General features: G+C 40.0%; 2 protein-coding genes across 2 annotated transcripts; one reads left to right on the forward strand and one right to left on the reverse strand.

Moving 5' to 3' along the window:
• Nucleotides 1-7,382: 7,382 nt before the first annotated feature.
• On the reverse strand, nt 7,383-20,222 carry flii (FLII actin remodeling protein). The gene is made up of 31 exons (XM_041062620.1): nt 20,109-20,222; nt 18,775-18,885; nt 17,979-18,050; nt 17,692-17,772; nt 17,238-17,485; nt 16,931-17,034; nt 16,604-16,779; nt 16,308-16,465; nt 15,847-15,931; nt 15,472-15,619; nt 15,217-15,347; nt 14,925-15,032; nt 14,704-14,808; nt 14,337-14,516; nt 14,013-14,095; nt 13,679-13,753; nt 13,347-13,430; nt 13,038-13,209; nt 12,665-12,772; nt 12,347-12,538; nt 12,098-12,196; nt 11,833-11,922; nt 11,579-11,718; nt 11,216-11,444; nt 10,909-11,063; nt 10,713-10,773; nt 10,428-10,556; nt 9,469-9,575; nt 9,159-9,264; nt 8,986-9,051; nt 7,383-8,893 (listed from the first exon to the last, which is right to left on the reverse strand). Exons 1-31 carry the CDS (start codon nt 20,169-20,171, stop codon nt 8,759-8,761), a joined length of 3,801 nt encoding a protein of 1,266 aa, XP_040918554.1. The 5' UTR covers nt 20,172-20,222; the 3' UTR covers nt 7,383-8,758.
• Nucleotides 20,223-20,789: 567 nt separating this feature from the next.
• desi1a (desumoylating isopeptidase 1a) lies at nt 20,790-26,828 on the forward strand. The gene is made up of 6 exons (XM_041062645.1): nt 20,790-20,972; nt 21,335-21,356; nt 21,725-21,794; nt 23,025-23,134; nt 23,331-23,453; nt 24,034-26,828. The coding sequence occupies exons 1-6, from the start codon at nt 20,882-20,884 to the stop codon at nt 24,122-24,124; spliced, it is 507 nt and encodes a 168-aa protein (XP_040918579.1). The 5' UTR covers nt 20,790-20,881; the 3' UTR covers nt 24,125-26,828.
• Nucleotides 26,829-27,099: the final 271 nt, after the last annotated feature.

Consider the following 27,099-nt stretch of genomic DNA (forward strand, 5'->3'; position numbering starts at 1 on the left):
AAAATTTTTGACTTGTTTGGCCCGAAAAAAACGCCATACTATACTATGACGTTTTTTATGACTTTTGGAGGTCCAAAAAAACTTTGACTTTTTTGGCCCGAAAAAAACGCCATACTATACTATGACGTTTTTTATGACATTTGGAGGTCGAAAAAAATTTTGACTTTTTTGGCCCGAAAAAAACGCCATACTATACTATGACGTTTTTTATGACTTTTGGAGGTCCAAAAAAACTTTGACTTTTTTGGCCCGAAAAAAACGCCATACTATACTATGACGTTTTTTATGACATTTGGAGGTCGAAAAAAATTTGGACTTTTTTGGCCCGAAAAAAACGCCATACTATACTATGACGTTTTTTATGACATTTTGAGGCCCAAAAAATTTTTGACTTGTTTGGCCCGAAAAAAACGCCATACTATACTATGACGTTTTTTATGACTTTTGGAGGTCGAAAAAAATTTTTACTTTTTTGGCTCGAAAAAAACGCCATACTATACTATGATGTTTTTTATGACTTTTGGAGGTCAAAAATTTTTTTGACTTTTTTGGCCCGAAAAAAACGCCATACTATACTATGACGTTTTTTATGACTTTTGGAGGTCGAAAAAAATTTTGACTTTTTTGGCCCGAAAAAAACGCCATACTATACTATGATGTTTTTTTATGACTTTTGGAGGTCAAAAATTTTTTTGACTTTTTTGGCCCGAAAAAAACGCCATACTATACTATGACGTTTTTTATGACTTTTGGAGATCGAAAAAAATTTTGACTTTTTTGGCCCGAAAAAAACGCCATACTATACTATGATGTTTTTTATGACTTTTGGAGGTCCAAAAAAATTTTGACTTTTTTGGCCCGAAAAAAACGCCATACTATACTATGACGTTTTTTATGACTTTTGGAGGTCGAAAAAATTTTTGACTTTTTTGGCCCGAAAAAAAACGCCATACTATACTATGACGTTTTTTATGCCATTTTGGAGGTCGAAAAAAATTTTGACTTTTTTGGCCCGAAAAAAACGCCATACTATACTATGACGTTTTTTATGACTTTTGGAGGTCGAAAAAAATTTTGACTTTTTTGGCCCGAAAAAAACGCCTTACTATACTATGACGTTTTTTATGACTTTTGGAGGTCGAAAAAAATTTTGACTTTTTTGGCCCGAAAAAAACGCCATACTATACTATGACGTTTTTTATGACTTTTGGAGGTCCAAAAAAACTTTGACTTTTTTGGCCCGAAAAAAACGCCATACTATACTACAGTCCCCTCCAAAAGTATTGGAACAATGAGGCTGATTCCCCTATTTTTACTGTAGGCTGGAAACATTTGGGTTTGACACCAAAAGATGAATATGACACAAAAATTCAACATCTCAGCTTTTATTTCCAGGTACTTACATCTGGATCCGATACACAACGTAGAAGATAACATTTTTTGTAAAGAAGCACCACATTTTTAGGTGTTCAAATGTATTGGAACAGATAATTAAAGCAAATAAGACTTAATATTTTGTTGCAAATCCTTTGCTTGAAATAACTGCATCAAGTCTGTGACCCACTGACATCACCAAACTTTTGCATTCTTCTTTTGTGATGCTTTTCCAGGCTTTCACTGCAGCCTCTTTCAGCTGTTGCTTGTTTTGGGGGGTTGTTCCCTTCAGTTTCCTCTTTAGCAAGTGAAAAGCATGCTCTATAGGATTCAAGTCTGGAGATTGACTTGGCCAGTCTAAAACCTTCCACTTCTTGCCCCTGATGAACTCCTTTGTTGTTTTTGCAGTGTGTTTTGGGTCGTTATCTTGCTGCATGATGAAGGATCTCCCAATCAGTTTGGTTGCATTTTTCTTTAAATTGGCAGACAAAATGTTTTTGTAGACTTCTGAGTTCATTTTGCTGCTGCCATCAGGTGTTACCTCATCAATGAAGATTAATGAGCCCATCCCAGAAGAAGCCATGCAAGCCCAAGCCATGACATTGCCTCCACCATGTTTAACAGTTGAGCTTGTGTGTTTGGGATTATGGGCAGATCCTTTCTTTCTCCAAACCTTAGCCTTTCCATCACTTTGGTAAAAGTTAATCTTTGTCTCATCAGTCCATAACACTTTGTCCCAGAATGTTTGAGGCTCGTCTCTATACTTTTTGGCAAAATCCAGCCTGGCCTTCCTATTCTTCTTGCTGATGAGTGGCTTGCATCTTCTGGTGTAGCCTCTGTACTTTTGCTCATGAAGTCTTCTGCGGACAGTAGATACTGATACTTTCACTCCTGCCCTCTGGAGGTTGTTGGTGATGTCACTAACAGTTGTTTTAGGGTTTTTCTTTGCAGCTCTCACAATGTTTCTGTCATCAACTGCTGTTGTTTTTCTCGGTCTACCTGTTCGACGTCTGTTACTTAGTACACCAGTGGTTTCCTTCTTCTTTAAGACATTCCAAATGGTTGTACTGGCTATGGCCAATGTTTGTCCAATAGCTCTGATCGACTTTCCATCTTTTCTCAGCTTCACAATTGCCTCTTTCTCCCTCATAGACAGCTCTCTGGTTTTCATGTTTGTTACACTTCTTGCTGTAAATGCAGTCTCCTCTGGCAAAACCCAAATGTGAAACTGAGCAAGTGCTATTTATTGTTTGAATAATTAGTGTAATAGGAAACACCTGGGCAACAAAACACACCTGTCAGTCACATGTTCCAATACTTTTGATCACCCAGAAATGTAGTGTTCCTTTACAAATAATGTTATCTTCTAAGTTGTGCATCAGAACCAGATGTAAATACCTGGAAATCAAAGCTGAAATGTTGAATTTTTGTCTCATATTTGTTTTTCGGTGTCATACTCAAATGTTTCCAGTCCACAGAAAAGATAAAGGAATTTGCTTCACTGTTCCAATACTTTTGGAGGGGACTGTATGACGTTTTTTATGACTTTTGGAGGTCCAAAAAAACTTTGACTTTTTTGGCCCGAAAAAAACGCCATACTATACTATGACGTTTTTTATGACTTTTGGAGGTCGAAAAAAATTTTGACTTTTTTGGCCCGAAAAAAACGCCATACTATACTATGACGTTTTTTATGACTTTTGGAGGTCGAAAAAAATTTTGACTTTTTTGGCCCGAAAAAAACGCCATACTATACTATGACGTTTTTTATGACATTTTGAGGTCCAAAAAAATTTTGACTTTTTTGGCCCGAAAAAAACGCCATACTATACTATGACGTTTTTTATGACTTTTGGAGGTGGAAAAAAATTTTGACTTTTTTGGCCCGAAAAAAACGCCATACTATACTATGACGTTTTTTATGACATTTTGAGGTCCAAAAAAATTTTGACTTTTTTGGCCCGAAAAAAACGCCATACTATACTATGACGTTTTTTATGACTTTTGGAGGTCAAAAAAAATTTGGACTTTTTTGGCCCGAAAAAAACGCCATACTATACTATGATGTTTTTTATGACTTTTGGAGGTCGAAAAAAATTTGGACTTTTTTGGCCCGAAAAAAACGCCATACTATACTATGACGTTTTTTATGACATTTTGAGGTCATACTAAAGTATGACTTTTTTCGGCCGATTTTGACGCCTTACTAGACTATGACGTTTTTCTTTTTGACATTTTGAGGCCAAAAAAAATTCTGACTTTTTTTGGCCAATTTTGACGCCTTACTATACTATGACCATTTTTATGACATTTTGAGGCCAAAAAACAATGTGACTTTTTTTGGCCGATTTCCACATCTTACTATACTATGACGTTCTTTATGACATTTTGAGGTCATACTAAAGTATGACTTTTTTTGGCCGATTTTGATGCCATACTATACTATGACGTTTTTCATGACATTTTGAGGTCATACTAAAGTATGACTTTTTTTGGCCGATTTTTACGCTTTACTATACTATTATGTTTTTTGGCACATTTTGAGGTAGTTATGTGTATTTTTCATGTAGTTCACTGGAAAGCAGACCAGATGAAGAGGGAGAAACTGATCAGCATACAAAAGAGAATACAGTGACATGCTCATATTATGTTACACTCATACTGCACCTACTGGGGGAGAAGACATGTCTTTTGTACTTGTATATTTCTCTGTATATCTGGAGAGTAGATGAGATTAGGGCTGTTGGAAAGAAAAGAATCTAAGATAGTGGAGGCATTGGTGCAGTTGAGCTCCTTTTACTTGGAGCCATAAATGTCTGTTTATGTCAGTGTACCATGTGAGCCATAATGAAAAACATACATTCTACATAGATGTGTTAACATGGAATTGTCATGGCAAGCTGTGTAGATTTAGGATTTTGTGTGAATCTTACATCATCAATCTATTAGCAGGGCACTGCAGGGAATTGAACCCCACCCTAGTGTACTAGGCGTCCTATAACCAGTGCCTTTTGCTTTTTGAAGTGATGTAAAGGTATAGCAAAACCTATATTTCAACAGCATTTCTTAAATATTGTGTTATCAACATATCTAGTTAGAATGAGATATGGCATTCGTGGAAATGCTGTTGTAGGAAAGAAAACCTGTCATCAAGATGGATGTATAAAGACTCTGGAGGTTTAAGAGTTAAAAGTTGAAATGTCAGTCAGAGTAAGAGACGAAAGCAGCTGAAGATTTTGAAGTTGATTATCAGAGTATTTCAGGTTGCACCCAAAGTGAAAATGAAAGAGAAATGAACAGATATGAATACAGGAATATCACACTTGTACGCAACTTACCTGTTTGCTGTATGTGTCATCGAACATGTTGTTCATGATGTCCTCAGCCAGTTTGGCTACGTTGGGGTCGGTGGCTCTGCCCACCGAGGTGTAAACGATGCCCTGATTGTCTGTGCTCTCACATGGTACCTGCAGAAAACATGTGATGTTACAAAGAAAACCAGAGTCTCTGGAGAAGATGAGGAGAAATCTCTAGTGGGATACAAAGATATTTGACTTAAAAAAAAATCTACTGTGAGATTCAAGGAAAAAAAAACATATACCAACCTTGAGTATGAAGCAGAACTCTGAGTTTAGATTACTTGAATCTGTACCAATCTGTGTGGCCACAGACATCATTCATCAATCATAAGACACCACTGAACCAAACAACTAGTCCCACTCAACTAAAGTCCCACCTCCCTATATTTAATCATGAAATGTGTATGGCTAAAATACAAATTATACAGTGCTTGGAAAAACAATGTCTAACTTTTAACAACAAGCTCCATTAACCTGCTTCATCAACACTGCATCAGTGTTCAGTTTGAGAGAACTCTGACAAACTTCATGACTTTTTCTTAACATGTGCAACTTTCTTGTAACCATATTACACATTTAGTCACATAAAAACAACTCACTCATTAAAGTTAACTTTTTCATATATATATATATATATATATATATATATATATATATATATATATATATATATATATATATATATCCACAAATACCAGGATATATTTAACCAAGGACATCCTGGTATTCTTAACATATGTGGCTGAAAATAACACCATTGAAATGTCAGCACAAACTCTAAATGACACTAAAGTAATTTACAAATAACACACTGTCCATTAAACCAAATTACATGTTTGCTCTGCACAGATAACCAGGATGACCTTCACACTCTCAACTCTCAATTTGCTCATATGATGATACACTCATAGCGCCCCCTGCTGGGAGGGGGCCATGTCTTTTCTGTTGCTGTATACTGCTGTGCTTCTCTAGGGGAGAAGAGCAGGAGAGAGGAGAGGACATAGGAGGACTCTAGTTCGTGGCTGGCTGTGCCTCCCGCGGCTTGCAAGTGGTGCGAGGGCCCGCCCATCGCTGCTTGCAGCTTTAATTGGTAAGTGCATTTCTAAAAATGCTCCTTTGATTGTTTGACTTTATGATGTCTGAAAGGCCTTTAAATGTCCTGTAGTTTGATGGTAGGTGTACATGAAATTGACTTTACATACAAACATTTGAATTATGATCAGTAAACAGCAATCAAGACAGCCTAAGTGATGTGATGTGAGGTTTTATTATTATATAAAATACAGTGCCCCCTGCTGGGAGGGAGTCATGTCTTTTCTGTTGCTGTATACTGCTGTGCTTCTCTAGGGAGAAGAGCAGGAGAGAGGAGAGGACATTGGAGGACTCTAGTTCGTGGCTGGCTGCGCCTCCCTCGGCTCGCAAGTGGCAAGTTTCAGGTCAGTGGTCAAGTTAGAGGTGGGAACAGAAATCAAACAGACTGTGGGAAAGGTTCAGTTTGAGAGAACTCTGACAAACTTCATGACTTTTTCTTAACATGTGCAACTTTCTTGTAACCATATTACACATTTAGTCACATAAACACAACTCACTCATTAAAGTTAACTTTTTCATATATATATATATATATATATCCACAAATACCAGGATATATTTAACCAAGGACATCCTGGTATTCTTAACATATGTGGCTGAAAATAACACCATTGAAATGTCAACACAAACTCTAAATGACACTAAAGTAAATTACAAATAACACACTGTCCATTAAACCAAATTACATGTTTGCTCTGCACAGATAACCAGGATGACCTTCACACTCTCAACTCTCAATTTGCTCATATGATGATACACTCATAGCGCCCCCTGCTGGAAGGGGGCCATGTCTTTTCTGTTGCTGTAGAGGACATTGGAGGACTCTAGTTCGTGGCTGGCTGCGCCTCCCTCAGCTCGCAAGTGGTGCGAGGGCCCGCCCATCGCTGCTTGCAGCTTTAATTGGTAAGTGCATTTCTAAAAATGCTCCTTTGATTGTTTGACTTTATGATGTCTGAAAGGCCTTTAAATGTCCTGTAGTTTGATGGTAGGTGTCTGTGAATGTTCTCATTCATCCAGGTCATTGTTCTCTCTCTCTCAAATTGAATCGAAGGCAACTGGACTTATATTTGTCTGGGAAGACGTTTCGCCTCTTATCCAAGAGGCTTCATCAGTTCATATGCCATGGTCTTTCTAGTCCGCACTAGTCTGACCAAGAAAGTGGAGTAGGACCCAGGTATTTAACCTCTTGTGGGTGGGTCCACCAAAAGTACCTGTGAAAGTACTGGTTTCACCTGACCATTGTTGTGGTCCCCAGTGAACGACAGTCGACAGGCCCCTGTGCCCCTGTTTCTATCTTGTGTGAACGACAGTCGTTAGGGTCAGGTGAGTCCCTGGTGGATGACGATCGTTGAGAGTCGTCTGAGGTTAAGTTGTTTACTCTCCTCGCAGACCCCCCCCCCTCTTAAACAGAGGCGAAACGTCTTCCCAGACAAATATAAGTCCAGTTGCCTTCGATTCAATTTGAGAGAGAGAGTTTGATGGTAGGTGTACATGAAATTGACTTTATGTACAAACATTTGAATTATGATCAGTAAACAGCAATCAAGACAGCCTAAGTGATGTGATGTGAGGTTTTATTTTTATATAAAATACATAAATAAAGCATCTGCAGGTGGCCTCAGGAGCATGTGCACGTATTCAAATACACACGTACGTGTGCAGGACTCAACACAGTAACAGGCATACAGTTCACCCCACAAAATATAGTGTAAAGATGGAAGTTGCAGCCATTTGGGGAAAACACTTATCTTGCTTGGACCAGTGCCTGCATACTAATCAGGTCACTGATTGCACTTGCAGCAGTTTTGTACTCCAAAAGTTATCTGATCATTAGTTAACCGTAAAAACTAGCTACTGACCTCAGATCAGTGGAAGCAGGAGTCACTATATTTACTAAGATATGCCTATGATATGGTGCAGGAGATCTCCCATTAAATAAAAAAAAAAAATTTATAGTTTTGTTCCAAAACAAGAAACATTTGGGGAAAAAAAACAATGCAAAACTATCTCAATTTTCAAACCCATGAAAAAAACTCTTATCCTCAAAAGGAGCAAGAAAATAAACATTTTGACAAGTTGAATGTAGCCCGTGACATAGAAGAACTCAGTATTGTTATTTAGTTTCAGGATCTGCTGATTGCACATTTAAACACAAGTTCTTAAACATTAATCAAGGCTCTGTCTCACAATCTGTTACTTGCACGTTGACCTCAAGATTTCTTTGGCCAAATAAATGTAAGTGTTCTAACTTTCACACAGCTAAGGAAATTACTGTCTGAAGTGTTGTTTACATGAGGATCATATTTGGTTTCAGGTCAGTGGTCAAGTTAGAGGTGGGAACAGAAGTAAAATCAACTTTTATCTGCCCTAAACTGCTTCAAATGAGCTGCGCAAAATGGCACCAAGCACGGAGGGGTGACTCTTATAACGAGAACTGAACCCTCCTCCACTGAAAACTACTGACCATGCAGCACAAGCCACGTGAAAGCAGCAAAACAGATCGATATGTTAGGGGATTCACCTCCCTTTGGGTTTTTTTTCTTTATAAAGCCTCTGTACACCTTAGATCTATTTTATCTCAACACATAATTCTCCTCTTTCATTCAACTACAGTATTTAGACTTGCTCCTAAAAAAATTGCTTGTAGAAAAACTGATATTTGTCCCAGCAGCCTCTAAACCTGAAGAGTTCTCACTGATTGTGCTAAACTTAAATCTGTTTTTCTCTGCAGACTCTGACAATAACCTGTTGGCCAAAAAAGGCTGTTGAGCAGCAGCGCTGGAGCAGGATGTGGGGTAGGAATCAGAGCTCAGGTAAAGCTGGGTAATGGGCATAGACGTCATCTTTACTGGTAGAAAATTACATGGCAGCAAATTCATTTGTACGTAGATGTGAGCATTTTTAAGCGAGTCTGCGAGTCAGAGAGCGTTTGTCTATGAGGGGGGAGTTTTGAAAGCTCCCCAGGCATGGAAGCAGCGTGTGAAGCAGTGGGGCTCGTTTCCCTTCCGCACCAGTCGCAGCTTCCTCGGGTGTTCAGTGTCCTTAGAGCGCATGTGCTGGATGTAAACCTGGTGAGGAAAAGGAGGAGAGGAAGAAGTAAGATAGGAAAAAAATTAAAAACCAAAATGTGTGAACACAAACTGGGGGGGTTCTCACTCACCTGGCAGGCTTTGAGACTAAGTTTGATCTCCACCTGGCTGGTCTGAGTACCGACCCACATGTAGACCTGAGAGGAATCAAGGAAAATTAGCTGCGCTGTAGAAAATGAAAGAATAAAATCTGACTGACTCTACTATAGACAGTCAGACAAAACCATGCGTCAGTTATCATTACCTCTTTGCCGTTGTCCAGCAACATGATGTCATCATCAGCCAAGTCGTCCTGACAGAAGTCTGAGCATTTCTCAGACACAGAGAAATAGCCCTTCTCGTTCGAACACCTGAGGCAGGAAGAGGGTTGGTGGGATGGTGGGAAAGCGAAGAACAGAGGAGAAAGGAACGAGTTGAAAGAGGGAGGGAAGATAAAACAGAGAAAAGACACCACAGAAGAACTGAGAGAGGTGGTTTAAAGAAAACAAAACAAAGCACAGACAGTATCACATATTTCTAATTATAAAATAGGTGGCTTTCAGCAGGTCCCTCACCTGAAGAGACGAGCGTGTTTCATATAATCTGCATCTTCGTCATATGGCTTCTGAGAACCAATCCCCACCCAGAAGAAGTTCTCTGGCTCCTCCCCCTCGTTAATCACCTAGGAGACAAACTGGCTGATCAGTTGTGAGTAAATAATACTTTCAAGCACACACACATAAAAGTGTTAGGTTGTGATGGAAGACACAATCACATTCATTTAGATTGCAATTAGCATCTAGAAGAAGGAAGCTGTCAGTGCTATAGTGCTATGGTTCAAAGGGCCTTTCAAAAATTACACCTGCCTTCATAGTTAAATTACTTTCAATTTTATTTTTAGGAGTATTTATCAGTGAGAGTATTTTTAAAATAATTTGAGTTGCACACAGAATGAAAATATAAAAGAAGAAACTGCTAAATTATGAAAACAGGTGTTCTTAGCAGTGGGAATGAAACTAAGCTTTTGCTTTTTTTTTTTTTTTTTAACAGCGCACACAGGAGCTGCTACATCGGCTTCACTGTTTACATGCTTGTGTACTGTGAGAGCATCTCCAAGAAAAAAAAAAAAAGCATCTCCACTAGTGGGCAGATTAAGGCCTATTGATCCATAGCTGAAAATGGCATATATTTCTAGTAAAGTTCAGCTTTTGCATAAAATAAACAGAAACAGCGGTGGCACTCGGGGGCTGTAATACTGTTGATGTTAAGATCACAACAGAGAAAACAGCGGTGCTGACGTGGTAGCTCTTTGAATTTCTTTATTTCTTTTTAAAATCTCTGTCATCATGGTGGATGTATTAAGAATCTGGAGCTTTAAGAGTTAAAAGTTGAAATGTCAGTCAGAGTAAGAGACGAAAGCAGCTGAAGATTGTGAAGTTGATTATCAGAGTATTTCAGGTTGCACCCAAAGTGAAAATGAAAGAGAAATGAACAGACATGAATACAGGAATGTCACACCTGTACGCAAACTTACCTGTTTGCTGTATGTGTCATCGAACATGCTGTTCATGATGTCCTCAGCCAATTTGGCTTCGTCGGGGTCGGCGGCTCTGCCCACCCAGGTGTAAACGATGCCCTGATTGTCGGTGCTCTCAAATGGTACCTGCAGAAAACGTGATGTTACAAAGAAAACCAGAGTCTCAGGAGAAGAAGATGATAGTTTTTGGACAGAGGAGAAATCTCTAGTGGGATACAAAGATATTTGACTTAAAAAAAAGTCTGCTTTACTGTAAGATTCAAGAAAAAAAAACATACCAACCTTGAGTATGAAGCAGAACTCTGAGTTGAGATTACTTGAATCTGTACCAATCTGAATGGTCCTAAAAGAAAGAAAGATGCGAGGTTAAAAAAAAAAAAAAAAAAGAAGCTCATGTTTTTAAGGAGAGAGACATCAAGACGTCAGTGCTTGTGACGTTGCAGGTGTGAATAAAACTGATAACAGGCGACATATAAACCTGGTGCATAGTGCGCTGCCATTGGTGCGTATGTGGTAGAGGGAGGGCTGGGCGGAGTCGGTCTTCTGTTTCCTCTTCCCTTTGTGGATGATGAACTTCCTCTTGAAATGCGACAAGAACTTGAGGTTCTCCTGCTGCTGAGTCATACGCTCCACCTAAAACAGCAAAACAGGATGCAGTTGTCAGTTCAGCACAAAAACTGTGGCGACACAGCATAGGATGATAAAATTGTTCAAGAAATGTCAAAAATAAGAAAAAAAAAAAGAGTGTGATGGGTCAGAGAGCGAGCACAGATTTTTCCCCGCACCTTCAGTTTTCCAGGGAAAAGACTCTCAAACTTCTTCTGCAGGGAGAAGGTGAAGGTGAGCCAGCCCATGTTGGAGGCCTGTCTGCCCTGCCAGAAGTAAACCACGCACTGGAAGTCTTCCTCCGGCTGTTTGTCCTCCTCCTCTTCCTCACCTCCTCCTCCACCACCACCACCTTCGCCCTCCTTCTTCTCCTTCTCTTCCTGCTCGTACTCCACGGGCACCCAGTATCTGAGAAAGCACAGTGACATCAGAGCCCATTTTAACAACCAGCAGTTGATAATGTTCTGTATTAAAACCGCAAACCACAAATTTCCACCTTCTTTTTTTTTCCTGCTTGATTCCAGACATCAGCACACACATACCTGCAGAGGAAGACGTAGCAGTCCTGTGTGTAGAAATGCCCAAACTCTTCCTCTGGCAGGCGAGCAAACTTCTTTCCCTCCAACACAAATCCCTCCATGCCATCCAGGTCCTCATTCCACTCCTCCATCAACTGCTCAGCCTGGACAGAAAACATCAACAAATTAAGAGTTTGTGTTTGTGTGCTTTGCCTGGTCAAAACATGGAGTATGATGGAAGAGATTAACTGTGTGTGTGTGTGTGTGTGTGTTGTTACCTCAGTGAGGGGCATGGCTGGCTGTCTGGGAAGGAAGAGAGCTGTGAGGTCAGCTTTCATTTGGTCTTTCTTCTCTGCGTCCTTCTTCACCTGTGAGAGAGAAAACACACACACAAACACTGAACGCGGCAGCATAGACATGAGGAGCCACACACACACAAATATCTGACAACTTTCTGATTTGGAAAATAAAAGTCGGCCAAACACTGATCCTTTGTTGCAGTATATGAATATTTTGAGAATATTCCCACATTGCATCACTGACCTTGCCCTGCAGGTTGTCTTTTTGTTGTACAGTTTCAGCTGCTCTTGTGTAGTCCACCTTCAGAACATCATCCCAGTTCTTAAACTTGGACTTAAACACCTGGTGATGAGGAAGAAGAAGGGAGATTTCAATATCAACATTACACTTTAAATACTGTATGTTTTCCTCCTTTTGGGCAGAACTGTAAATGATTTCAAGTAGGTAAAGCAGGCTTGGAGTAGTTTTACTTCCCCCAGCTGTATTTGTTACCTGACATTCAGTGCCCTCCAGGTTGCGGGTGACGCAGGCGTGTTTGGGCCGGTGTAGCATGGAGCAGATCTCCTGACCCAGTTTTAAGGCAGCGGCTCGGACAAGACGGGGAGACTTCCTCCCGATCCAGATGAACACATCGGACCAGCAGTCCAGGATGTACACGCACTTTGTGTCCAGCAGAGACTGCACCTGAAGACAGGGATGGAAATAAGAGGAGGGTTTAAAGTCAGAGGTGAAGCAGGAAATGGGGCAGTGCAACCAAGGAGGGAAAGAGGGATGTAAGCCTTTTAGTGATCAGGCAGCAGATAAACATACCAGTCTCAGCTCTGGCAGGGTGTCCAGTTTGATCTTGTGGTCTTTGTGTTCCACTGACAGCTTGTAGTTGACCTGAGGCAGCTCCAGGTAGCCCAGACCCAGGCCCACCTACACGACAGTGATAAACATCAGTGAATTACGATTTCCTGCTAAGCACCATTATCTTCTGATGTACATCATGCTTTGTCACTCTATCATCTATCATGGCTCATATACAGAAATATGGTTACATGTGAATTCAAGCCTGTGATCAAGAAGAAAGCTTCACAGTAAACCTCCTGCAACTCTCACCAATTTACACACACACACTACCTTAAATCTGCATGTACACTTCTACTGGAGTCCACAACCAACAACTGTATGAAAGATTTACCTTGTATAGTTTAGGTCTGATGGGAGAGAAGTCATCTGGTACGTGTTTCTTGATCTCCTCGGGTTGTCCTCCCAGCAACTCCCAGAACCCTGGAGGCTCCTGGTTGTGCATGAGGGTTGTGATCTCCGCCTTGCCCTTACGTTCATTCTTATTTATCTTTTCAGCAAATAACCTGGAGGATGACAAGAACCGATAGACATGGCTTTGGATCACTGCAGTTATGGGCTGTCTAGTAGTGTCCTTAACATGGAAACCTACTTTATGATTTGCAACAGAAACATTTGCGTTAACATTCGATTTGTGTCCTACCTGGCCTTTGTGGTGCTGCTGAGCGTAGCATTGCCTCCTCTCCAGACAAAGATTTCCAGCCCTGTGTCCAGCAGGAAGACATAGCTGCCAGAAGACACAGAAAAGACTTAGTTAATGGACACAATGCTCCACCCTAAACTAGACACACTGAACATATTAAATAGCAGTGGGGGAAAGAAATGAGCCACAAATCAACTGCAAGTCTACAGCAAATGCACTGATTACATCAAACAAAGATAAGAGGGTTAAACAGGCCTTAAGAATGGAGGGTGAGGCAAAAATATGCAAGTGTGTATGTTACATAAAGCTGAAAGGGTGTGTGTGTGAGTCACCGTGGGTCGAGGGAGGAGGCCTTCACAGGTACAGACTCCAGCCTGATGTTTTTCTTGCCATAAACTCTGTACAACCTGATAAAAAAACAAAAAACACAAAAGGATTAAAAACATGATGAAAACGTTTTTAGACCACATCACAGAATGATCAGTGAATTATAGCTGAAACAAGCAAATGAAATGAATTCAGACTTCAAATGAACCTGATTTGTGGACAGCTTTTCAAAACAAAGCAGCAAGTACATCTCTGACGATATTAAGAAAAAAAAAACAGCCAAAGATAATAAAGAAGACAAATTAAAATCAAGCCAAGAAAACGTTGCTTCCAGCCCACCTGACAGGATAGTGTGTGTCCTCCACAGTGTAGAATCCACTGGCTGTTCCTCCCTCAATGTAGGAGATCTCGTTGTTAAACACCTGTACACAAGACAACAACTGTCATTCACCACAGCATGTAGCAGCTGAAGGTTCATTAAGCTGCAAAGGTTTAGTTTCTGTACCACATCCATTAAAAGAAAGTGCATTTTTATTATGTTTTATGTTTTTACGTGAAGAACAGTGAATTGATTGCAAGTAGTATCAGAAATTTCTTAAGCATTACAGTTACCCATTTATGTATATTTGAATTTGCTTCTGTGTGGATTATGTTTATACATACAGCGCTGAACTCCTCGCTCTCATCTCCCATCTCTTCCCTTATCGTCCTGCACTCTGCTCCGAGGAAGTTTCTGAGGTTGACGGCGTGGATGGCGGAGCCAGCCTTCTTGTCTAACGTGGCTTCCTGGCCGATCCAGTAGTAGATCTCCCAATTCAGCGCTCCGTTGTCATCCAGAAAGGTCTAGGTTACAAAGAGAAGAATGTGACACAGATACACAGAACAGGGAATATGTCGTAGGATATATATAGTACATGAAAACTTTTAGATATTCCAGTAAGATTAGGTCTCATTTGTCTGAGGCAGATGACAGTCTGTACTTTCTACTGACAGACATCTACTGTAAATGTTGGCAGATTTGACGTGTTACCTTGAGGATGATGTAGCAGTCCGCCTCATAGAACTTGCCATGGAAAGTTTCATCTATTTGGATGGGAATAAAGTTCTCTATCTGCCACACCGTTAAACCTGGGACCTGTAGGGAGGGCAAGTAAGAGAGATGTGTAAACTAACCATAATCTACCTTCAAAAAAAAAAAAACAAAAAAACTTTCTAACCTGACAGGTTGTCTAAAAATGCATAGAAACTTACCTGTCCCACATCCTCCATAAAGAACTCAGAGTAGTCTAGCTGAGGCTTCTCAAGACTCTTGTCCCACCGTCGGATCTTTAAATCGGCGTATTTCAAGTCCCCGTTCTCCTGCAAAATGAGCAGATTTCTTGGTGAATGAAAAGTAAATAAAATCTCTTGTGTTTATTTTTCTTCCTCCACTCATTTCTCAACTCCCCTTGAAGTTAACAGAGAGATTTCTAAACCAATCAAACTCCCTAAAGAGAGGACGCAGACAGCCCATGTAGCTTTCCCGATATCTTTTTTCCCTTACCTCCAAGTTCTTCTTCTCCTGTGCAACGTCACTCATTCCCTTCAGCACCTGCTTTGCCTGATCGTCCTGAGAACAGTCCTTCCTCCTCCTTAGCCTCATCTTCCTCGCCAGGTGATCTCGGGGGCTGGCTCCTGGACACATGTATAAACAGATACATATTTAAGCCTCTAGAAAATGAACAAGCGTATTGATAAAGTCCCACACAGTCATCTACAAGCTCTACACTCAGTTACACACACACAAACACACACGCACCTCCACCAGCAGCAGCCACAGTAGCAGGCGAGGCCCCGGCCAGCCGAAGCTGGTTCTGTAAAGAGAAGTCAATGTTGTACCACTCTGCTGCTCTGTCCACTGGTTTAGGAGGCATCACCAGGTTGGGATTCTCACGCACATCCAGAACCTACAGAAAGGGACATTAATTGAGAAAAGGTTTGATGACAGAGACCCCCCTCGCTTAATAAGCTTATACTTAAGATGACATTTAATGAAATATGCTGTATGTTTTGGTTCCAGTGGCGTAATAGTTAACCCTTTTAACTGCTTAATCATAAGTCCGCCACATTAAACCAATATAAATACAATGGCTGAGTTCAGTGTTATTCGAGTACTTGGGGGTTAGTATCGTACCTCTAAGTCAGTCAAGAAGTGGATGGCCTCAGGCAGTGTCACCAGGCGGTTTTTATTCAGCACCAGCTTCTTCAATTTGCCACACCTACAAAACAACAAAAAAACACATTTTCCGTGTTATTCACATAACTTGTGGTGATAGAATATATCATGTATAAAGAATCTGCAATTACCAATGTATTTCTATATTTGGCTGTGTAAAATTCACTTTGAATGATTCCTCATAACGATCCAGGCTTTTAGGAAATCATATTGTGATTAGCAATGAAGAAATGTCAAACTACAAACAATCTGAATCTTGTGTCAACTTATTTTCTGATGGGATAAACACCTGAATTCAATTTGTATCACTGACTCATGTTGCCCCTCGAATTCTGGCTCTTTTCTACAAACTAAAACTGGCTTGTGTCATTGGCTTATTTAGAATGCTATCAGTCCAGCAACTCAAAGCCAAAGCCCACCTGCAGAGTCCCTCAGGGATGAGTTCCAGGTTGTTGTTGGCAGCCATGAACTCAGTGAGGCTGGAGAGTTTGCCCACGCCTGGTGGAACCCCGTCAAAGTCCAGTTTGTTGGAGTTTACATACAGCTTCTTCAGCTTGGACAGCTTACAGATAGCAGACTGGATGGAGACACACAAGCAAATTTTAAACATTAGACTTTGGAGTAGGATACATCAATATAAGTACTTGACAAACAATGCTGTGTTCTAGTGATAAAAAGAGATAGAAGACAGCGGTGTAATGATTAAGGCCCTTACAGGCAGTGAGGTGAGCTGGTTGCGGCTCAGGTTAAGCGTCTCCAGCTGAGTCCACTGGTCGATGCAGAGGGAGAGTTCAGAAATCTGATTACTGCTCAGATTGAGTCTCTTCAGACTGCCCAGTGAATAGAGACACTCTGGCACTCGAGTCAGGTCATTACATGACAGGTCGACATCTGGGAGAGATGGGAGGGGTAGAAGAGGGAGCACATATTTGTTTAAAAAAAAAATTTACAAAAAAGTTACAAAAAAGGAACATTTATTCCAGACAGAGAGTGCAAGGACACACACAGAACGACACATTTGTGAAAAATACAAGTGTATTACCTGCTAAATGTGTCAGTCCCTCCAAGCTGGTGGGCATGTTGCTCTGTGTCCTCTGGGTGTTCCTCAGGTGGAGAGTCTGTAATGCCACCATGGCTGGCAGCTGGCTGCTCAGACACACACAAACAGTTACACAAAAACAGTCAGAGCAGCACTAAATTAGTACAAATTTCTGTTTCCTACCTACATTTACCTCTTACTTTTAGACTTAACATGGGAACTAGCACTTTCTGGGTGTTTAGGTGTGAAGTGAGGAATAGAGGGCAAAGTATAAAGGAAACATTAAAGAAACAAAGTCAAATATTTTTACCGCAACTGCGCATGCATTAGCGGGTTGTTGTTCAGTATGAGAGTCTGAAGGTGGACCAGGCGTCTCATCTGGGGTGGCAGGCTGTCCAGCTTGTTGTCACTCAGGTCCAGGTACAGCAGGTCTGTCAGGTTGATGAACAGCTGGTTGGGGATGGAGTCAATACCGTTGTGGCTCAGATTCAGCACCAGCATGTTCCTGCTGTTCTCCAGGTCCCTGGGGATCTCGGTAAGCTGATTGTAGCTCAGGTCCTAAAGGAGAAGATAAAAGGGTATAGTGTGGAGAAACATGGCGTTGTTTTTGTTGTAAACACTGTCTGCAAGCCAGATTTATTTTTTGGGGCAGGAAAGTTTCATAACAAATTTAAAAAAAACAAGGAAGGTGGTAGGAGTTAGGTCAAGGCAGTTTACAAAAAAAGGAAACAAAACAAAGGAGAGATGGTGTGAGATTATTATACCAGCACAGAGAGATCATCTAGTTGAAAGATGTCATCTGGGACTCCAGAGTTTTTCAAGTTGTTGGCTCTGGCTACCACCGCCTGCACACATGATGAAACACTTTAATTACCATATTATAGTTGGATAGGTTAGGCCAGAAAACCCCTGTGAACTAGTCAAAGCATCACATTGAAATCAACAGCACTAACAAATAATTGATAGGTGTTGTCACTTATGGTTATACTATAATTAACAAAATAATTCTACACGTGCCTTATACACATTTGCTTATACATGTATCAATTACCCGTAGGTTTGGTAAGCTGGACAGTTCTCCATGTAAGGTGGTCAGGCTGTTGTGACTCACTGAAAGATGCTCCTGTAGATGGAAGAAAACAGAGGTTTTGTTAACAGATACACATTGCACTGCATAAACACAACATAATAATCTAAAACCCTATCAATGTACCCTACAAGGTGCCCTTACTGTGCAATGTACCACTAGCTCTTATGCCCCGTCGTCTCTAAATAGAATTATTTAACCAAAAACATTCTGTTTAATACACTCCACACAGTACAACTGTGAGCCATGATAACACACTAATCCTGTTTACCTACACCTGGTAAGATCAAGCACGCAAGCACAGATCATCTTTTGACCGTGCCCTGCTGAGCACTGCTTTAGAGAGTTAGATTAGATAATCCTATCAGAGATATTGAGGATTAAAGCAGGGCTGTAGGCATTCTTCTTCAGGTGAGGCTTCTCTGGTAGATGCATTTATCTACTGGTGTGATCTCCATTAGTATGTTTTGAACCACAGACCGACAGCACTGCTTTCAACAAAGCACTGATAGATGGAAAAATAGACAGCAAACAAAAGTCCAATGAAAATATGCCAATGCTAATACTATAATATCATCAACATTGTGGTCCTTCTGAATTCTCTCCAGTTTCAAAGTAGTTCACTCTGGATGTGCACAGACTGAACAGAGAACAAGACACACAACCAAGGTGGCACGTGAAAAACGTTTTGAGTTAATGCCGCCATGTGTAGAGGTGTGAGGCCAAGCTTATGATGAGAAAACAGGCCTGAATGTCTCACCAGCTTTTGCAGAGAGGCCAGCTCCTCTGGGAGGTAACACAGTCCTGTCCTGTTTAGTTTCAGCCATCGCAGACTGCTCATACATTTGACATGCTCTGGGAAGTATCCACCCTGCAAGGACAGACAAGTGGGAGAAACATAAATGACTTTTGACAACAATTATACTTCTATTGACTGTATTTACAAATACTATGTTTTTTTCAGTATAGCAGTGTTAAATTGTGCTGGGGGGGCATTACCTGTAAGACATACTAAATTTATTTACTAAAATAGTTTGAATCTGAAATCTGGACCTCCTGGATGTAGCATTACGATGATACAGGAGATCTTTTAATTAGCATCTCTAATCAAGTCAGTTCAGTTTCAAGATTAAAATCTGACATCAGCCTGTTAGTTTCACTGTCATTATGTGTGTGATAGTATGAATCTAGACACCGTAGTCATTTACAAATCAGCTACATGCGTAAATGCAGCAGACATCTGGCCAGTTGTATGTTTCAGTGTATATTATCTTTTACTGTCAGGACTTAACACTGGAAAAGTTCCTGTCGTTTTGATCAGGGGAACATTAAGGCAGAGAAAATTTTATCTTACCAGACAGGCTGAAAATAGATTTTAGCCGTCAGCCTTTCACTGACTCACAGATAAACATGTTATTTCGCCAGTTTATTTCTAGTACTTTAATAGTGACATGGCAGCTAGCGTTAAGTACACAAATAGTTGTCAGTTCATGCCAGATGATCCCAGCTGTCACTTCTGCCAGTCGAGTTGCCTGGACAATCTCCCAGACTAAGCCCTTAAAGTGTGTCAAAATTTACAAGTATGGCGACACTGTGCGGCTGCAAGATCATTCAACAAAATCTGTAACATTAGCCAACGTTGGTTTTGGCCACAGTGTTATCTAAGTTTAACGCTGATAACGCTGACATGTTCTGACACAGGGTTTGTGCTTTTGACCCAGTCAGCTACAGTTAGCCAACACTGAAGTTGAATTAGCTAGCTAACATAACGTTGGAAGTAAGAGCTGCCTTATTCCAAACTACAAATAATAATACACAATTAACGAAGTAAAAAAAGCAAACCCATTACCCTAGACTTAAACGCGTTAACCCCCAGGCGCTTGTGGCTGAAACCAATCCGACTCTACTTTGTCCATGTCAAGTATCTGACAACTGGCTAACGCCCAATGCTAGTAACGTTAAGCTAAGCTAATGTTTCAGCGAGCCCAGGCTTTAGTCATTTGTTGCTCTGAGCCTGTAACTTTAGCTTTAGCTATTTAGCTAAACTGAACAGCTACGGGTATAAAGTCAAAGAGGACTGCTTAAAATTCTTACTTTAAAGTCGTTTCCACTGAGATCTACCCCCCTTATGAAGGGAAGAACTCCGGTGGCAGCCATTTCTGGTTGATGTCAGCTGCTCAGCCCTCAACTGTCTATTTTGGTCCAGAGGCAAGGAGGGCTGTGGCTGGTGGACTACTTCTCTTCTTTTGGATGTTTACCGGCGGTTTAAGTGCTTTTACCGCCACCTTGTGCTCTGGAGTGTGCACCAGAGAGTGTAATTATGTGTGTTCAGCGCCCTCCCGTGGTATTACCATGGATGGACAATGTCACTGCCCTACTTTTGAATAAGGACTTGTTTGGCAACCCTCCACTGTATTTAAAGGCTCTACATTTAAGTTGTGCGTTTATATAACATGACCTTTATTCAACAAAATCATCTTCCTCTTCTCCAACACAAAAGTCTCAGACCTGTTTTAATCTTTGTTACAGGTTCTTTGATTATGATACACATACAACAAAACTGCCATCAGGTCCCATAATTAAATTGTGTCAAGTCATGTAGAGGTAGCTGGAGTAAACCGGAAAAGATACACTTTTCTTCAAAATAAAGCAATTTCTTGAGAAAGCGCTTGGTGCTTTGTTGAAATTTCTCGTTCCAGTGTTTTATTTTGAAAGCAGAAGGAGCGGAAGTGATCTTGAGACGTAATGACGTAATTCTTGAAGAAACCCCCACCAGTCAGTTGCGCTACTAATGGTCCCTTGCTGATCCAGTGAACAAAAAATAAATTAATTTAAAAAAAAAAAAAGGAGTTTTAGGGGTTTACATTATGGATAAGACTGCTACGCGATACAATGTACAATTGTATATTTATGATTTATCGAGAGGAATGGCTCGCAGCCTCAGTCCAATCATGCTAGGTAAGTACCGATGAAAAATCCGATGCAGTCTGGCCTTGGGGGCAAACAAGTGATGATAACAAACACCGGGTTGGGAATGTCCTCTCTGCGTGCTTTTCGATCTTAAGTTATCAAAAGCTAGTTTGTTTTTTTTTTGTTTGTTTGGGTTTGTTTTTTTTTTTTCTTTTTTTTTTTTTTTAATTATATTGATTTTATTTTGTAAAGAAGCTGTAAAGCGTGACTGGTTTATGGTCGTTACGATCGATTGACATCAAACTGTTCTACTTGTTAGTTTCAGCTGCTTGCATAGAAGATCATCTGCTACCTGCTTCTTCTCACTACCCCCCCCCCCCCCCCCCCCCCCCCCCCCCTTTCTCTTACAGGTAAACAACTGGACGGTATATGGTAAGAATTCCGTTTCTGCTATTTTGATAACGAGGTTGCTTCTCCCATGAAAACATTGCTCCTCGTTTAATGAGAATTGTAATGTAATTGGCTAAAAATTACAACGCTTTGTCACAAAATAGTTCATTACACGTTAATTAAGCATGGATCTATCCAAGGCTGGACTGTTCTTTTTGAAGTGTAGAATTTATCCAGATGTTATCAAAATCTGTCATCATTGTGAGCCTGGAATCTAGTTTGCTAAACTGTGGCTTGTTATATGTTTTTTTTTTTAAAGCCCGAATTGTGCTGCAACTGCAGATGTTGAGGAATATCAACTTGCTCTGACCTGGATATGCCTGCGTGTTAATTTTGTGCTTTTCTTCCAGGCACACAGCTATAGTGGCATACGGTGATGAGTTCTTCTTCGGAGGGGAGGGGATCTCCAGCTGTTCACCGGTAAGGCTGTAACAAGGGGATTGACTCCTGTTTCACAAGTCTCATCAAATAAGCTCATGAAGGAGATGTAGGACATCTATCTCAGACTGCTGCACAAACACACACAAGATAACAGGCTGTCAGGCATTATTAGTGCAAAGCCTTTGTGCCCCTGCTACTAGACATAAAATCTAGAGTTTCTAGAAGTTTCTAGAGAAGTGAAAGAGCCACATGATACCTGCAAACCAACAGGTACAACAGAGAGACCTGTTAATACCCTAAAAGTGCTTGCTTTGATTCCTGTGGCTCAGATTATGTCTGTATTGCAAATGTTAATTAAGCAATTAAGCATACTGAAGTTTATTTTTTACAATAGTTAAGTACTTAGTACTAATTAGTGGGCCAGTGTAGTTTTTATTAAACATTATTCTAACAAAAGTAAATAGTATTTGTTGGGGACTACTTTCAGCTGTGGATTGTTAGTGTTAGTGCAGCAAGACAGTGAAGATGGGAGTGACTCAAAATTAATTGCAGTATCCATGTTCTTTGTAGTGAAGGATCATGTCACCTAGTTCAGCAATGTGGCTCACTAATGTGTTTTCAGTAGTTTTTGGTTGACAGTGCAGGTCTGTGGCACAGAGGAATAAGCATTATTACACTGGTTACACAGGCAATACTTGTTAGTGAGATAAATTCTTTGTTAGTTTTGGTCTTTTCAGGGACAATAAGAAAATATAGAGTATACAATGCTGCCAGCCTCATCCTTTAACAGTTATAATAATGGTAACTAAAGTAGGCCAGACTGGAAGAAAATGGTAGAGAAGCTGGTATGTTAGCTTCTTATGAGATTAATTTCTTCCTACATGGCATCTCTAGAAAGACACCTCTGCTCTGTAATTTGGAGGGACTGATAAAACCCGATGTTAGAGATAGCTGAAGCTTACCATTTCAGCTGTGTTGTAAGTATCTTCCTTTGATGTGATGTAATCTAGCTTTTAGCAAATATCCACAAAAATCAGGGAAAAAAATCAGCCTAGATTTGCTGTTCTTTTAAATAGCTTATATGTGATTGGGGGATTTTTTTCCCCCCCCGAAGCTACTTGATTGTAATGCATGAGCACAGGATGTGCTGAGATTAAAGTGAAACTAATCTATGTTTGAGGATCAAGGTCAGATGATCATCAGACTTCATCTGATCATCAGACTTTGTTTTCAGAGACAGTAACTCCCAGTGGGTTTCATGTTTTTCAGGGTGGGACAATGCTGGGACCTCCAGACACAATAGTGGAGCTGGGTGAGACCGAAGTGTCTGAAGAGATCTTCATGGACTACCTCTCTTCCCTGGGAGAAAGCACATACAGGTTGAGTGACTGTTCTTCACATCTCCTCTTCACACCTATTTTCATTATTTTCATTATTTTCTCTCATACAGAAAAGCTACCAGTTGTTTATATATTAAGTGGAATCATTGGGATTTTCCACTTGTTACTAACTAGTCCCAATGGATGAAAGCTGTTATCTGATTAATTAACCCTCCTCTATTCCTTCTTGGTTTAGAGGTGACAGGTATCGTCTGTTTGAGCACAACTGCAACACCTTCACCAACGAGGTGGCTCAGTTTCTGACAGGCAGGCCCATCCCCTCCTACATCACTGACCTTCCATCCGAAGTCCTCTCCACGTGAGTGTAAACCTCAGTCCCTCAGCTGCCCGGCGACTTCAGCGGTTTCAGAATGCTGTCATGTCATCTTGACTGAAGTTTCACTTGGTGACAGAAAATTTCAAATGCTGCAAGTGAACCAAAAAGTTAATGTGATGTGGCCCTCTGAGGAGTTTTATTTGGACCAGTTTTTAAGGCTCACTTTGATCTCTTTTTAGCTGTCACATGGCCAGCCATAGGGGAGACACAAGTTCTACTGCAAATTCAGAGTGACTCAGCTACATTTAAGAGAGAACTGGCAGCACTAGTTGCTGGTAATTACAATGGATGCATAAAGGGTAACAAGTACCTTAGCTACATCTGCTACAATATTATTTTATCTACCTTAAGACAAGCAGGGGAAAGTAACTAAGTAACTAACTTGTTTTAAGAGAAAAAAGTTCTTAGGACTCAATTATACATAGACAATTAACAGGTCTGTTAATATGCAGTCACTTGTGCATATGGTTTAAATTTATGGTTTAGTGCCAAAAAAATGTGAAATAATTGTCTTGTTCTCCATTTTCAAATCTGAAATCCAATCTCTGACCTCTATCTTCAGACCGTTCGGCCAGATTCTGCGGCCCATTCTGGACTCTATCCACATCGCCCCTCCAGGAGGTAACGTCATCAACGGGGGAAGAAACATCTAACCAGAGAGAGAAGCAGAGTCACAGAGTGTTCTCGAGGTCACTTCCATTGTAGTCAGTCACTAAGACGTCAAACTTACTTTCTTTCTTTCTTTCTTAAAAGAAATAGAGAAACAATAAACTAGTAATAAATCAACTAGAAATGAAGGTAATTGCAATTTTGAAAGTGATGATCAATTATTCCTCAAAATTCCTTATTTAAATATTATTTCCTCCTTAAAATTTAATCACTTGGTGAAAACAACTTAGTGGCAACTCACTGCCCACTTCATGAAGTTGCTTTGGTCAGTAGACATCAGATGCAAAGCAGTTGGACAGTAACAAAAAACAGATGGAATTTAGCATTATAGCCTGACCAGCATAGTCTGATATCATTTATTCTCCTACACTAAAAGTTGAGTTTGATGAATGTTGCCTCCTCACAAATATTTTTGTGGAGAGTTGTCATTAGAAGTGAATGGTAAAAAAGTATATTTCAAGAAGTATTTTATTGAGCAGATTTAAGGCACTGCGACTTTATTTAGTATTTTACATTTTCCAATATTATGTATGTCTGCTTCACAACATGGAAATATTGCAGATCTGATAGCTGAAATTAAACCATATATAACATTAAAATACCTCTGAGCACGTAAGTACATCAAGCTAGTTTATTATTTAATCTTTCTTTTTTCTTTCTGTTTTTTTTCCCATGATGTTTTTGCCACGTTTTTTAAATTGTAGTTCTTTAGTGTAGTTATTCGACATGGATTTCAGTTCCAAGCATATCAGGTTCCACATGTGGCTTCTGCAGTGAGAATCATCTGCTGCTGACTACAATGGAATTAATCTGAGTGTACACTTTTTCATAGATATGTTTAATATATTCAGTTCAACGGATGCAGGTTGATGGAAAATTAGAAAAGCATGGTTGAACCTTTAAATGTCAATCATATTTTAATTTTGCACTTTCATGTTTAACTTTTTTTTGGTTATTTGGTAGCCTGTGTTTAATTTCCCTTTAGCAGTCTTTTTCTACCTATAGTATTTGTCTCAGTTTCTGTTGAATTCAGCTCTTTGTGGCCGCCAACTCACTGTACCTTACATTATCATTCCACTTGTCACAGAGTTTGTGATATGACATACAGCAGGTGATTGATGCCTAACTAGATCAGAGGTTATACAGCTTGTATAAGAGATTACATAAACTTTGTTGAGTGTGTATCTTTATAACAGGACTGGGATCAGTTTGCTATAAATTCAGTTATTTCTGTGTATATGAAAGTAATCCCTGGATGTCACTTGTTAATGCCAGAATTTATTACAAAAGTATATGGCAAGCAGGGCAAGTAGAAAACACAGGATAACGTTCAACAGTGCTGTAAAATCATTTTCCAGACAATCGTGGTCTATTTTTCTTTTAAGTTTTGAAAAATCAAAACACTTTTCTTGGTCGGAAATGACCACAAATTTAGGGTTTTATGGCTTAATTCTACTCTCTGATATAATTGAAAGTGAACTGCACCACAGCCCAGTTGTATCATGTAAGTTGTGCCTCTTGGCCTGTGTTACCAGCTCCAGAGGGAGATACTGATCACAGTTACACTTGTTCTATATATTGTTTTTAAAATGCATTTGTTCCAGTTGCCATGTGGGTAATTCTAAACAACTTCACACCCACAGATATTTTTAATGTAGAGATGACCATACGCAGGGCAATGTCCTGCACTGTCGACTTATTAACAACCTGCTTGAGTCCTTTAACAGCCACCAGAGTGTGTTTGATATACAATACACCTCTGTGCCTTCATTTCCCTCCACTCGGTTCTAGTCACACTGTTGGGGGTTAGCGTGGTTGTAGTATAGCACAGATGGGTTATTCTTATGAAGTCAGCAATGCAAATTAAAAATCTTAAAATTCACAAATTAGGTGAAAGTCGAACCTAAACCTCACACATATTCACCATGTGTTTCTCATACTGAATTAAATTCTTAACCGTTTAAAACAAGCAGTTGAAGATATTTCAGACCTAACAACATCTGGATCCAGTGCTGTCACTCACAGCCTATAATCTCAGTGCATTATCCACCGCACTCTGCCATCAGAAAGAACACACAGCTGTCTAATAACAAGATAATACACACAGTAGATCAAATGCTTTAGAATTTATCTGATTAAGATGATGTGACACACATGAACCACACTGAACCTCATGAGCCTTTCCCTGCTTTAATAAACAGAGTAAAGGATGAAAGAAGCACAGTTAAGCGAAGTCTCAAAGAGTGATTAAACCAGCATTAACCTTCTTCGTGTTCTCCTGCAATAAACAAACCTGACACACACTTTACCTTCCAAGCAGTCACAGCTAAAAGCTCAACCTGATATTTGTAGGTATTTGGCTACTTTTAGAGATTAACATATTGAACTTAATTCCCCTTTAAGAGGCTAGAAAGCTCAGGTGAATCTGGGTTCTGTTATTTTGCCTTCTGCTAACCAACTAACTGACATGTTAACCAGACCACTGAAATGTATTACTGCACAAGTCACTCTTTGTTGCTGTAATGTGTGTTGTTGCTGGCTGCTGCCTGTAATGTGAAATTGCAACAGGTATATTTATGGATATTATTCCTTATTTGAGTAATCTAACTATGGTAGATATGCTTATGCATATTGTTTGTATTGTTTGTGTAATTGTTTTTGTAATTCGACCTATACATAAAGCCATTGACTGCAAATATGTGACTCTCTGGTTTTATTTTACCCAGATCACACATGATAGAAACACAATAACAGGCTGGGTCATTGGCACGGACAGACTTTCCAGGACTTTGATAATTTGACTGTAAGAACTACTCTGTAAGAAAGAAAAAGGGATCATGCACATATCATATCTATATGTGTCAAAATGTCCTAGTTGTAAGGTCAATAAAAACATTTATGTGACAAACAAGGATCCTTCACAGGTATGGCCTTACACAAACTTCCAATCAAAGGAAGT

Source organism: Toxotes jaculatrix, chromosome 18 (genome assembly GCF_017976425.1).
Source record: "Toxotes jaculatrix isolate fToxJac2 chromosome 18, fToxJac2.pri, whole genome shotgun sequence".
In the NCBI taxonomy this organism is placed as follows: domain Eukaryota; kingdom Metazoa; phylum Chordata; class Actinopteri; family Toxotidae; genus Toxotes; species Toxotes jaculatrix.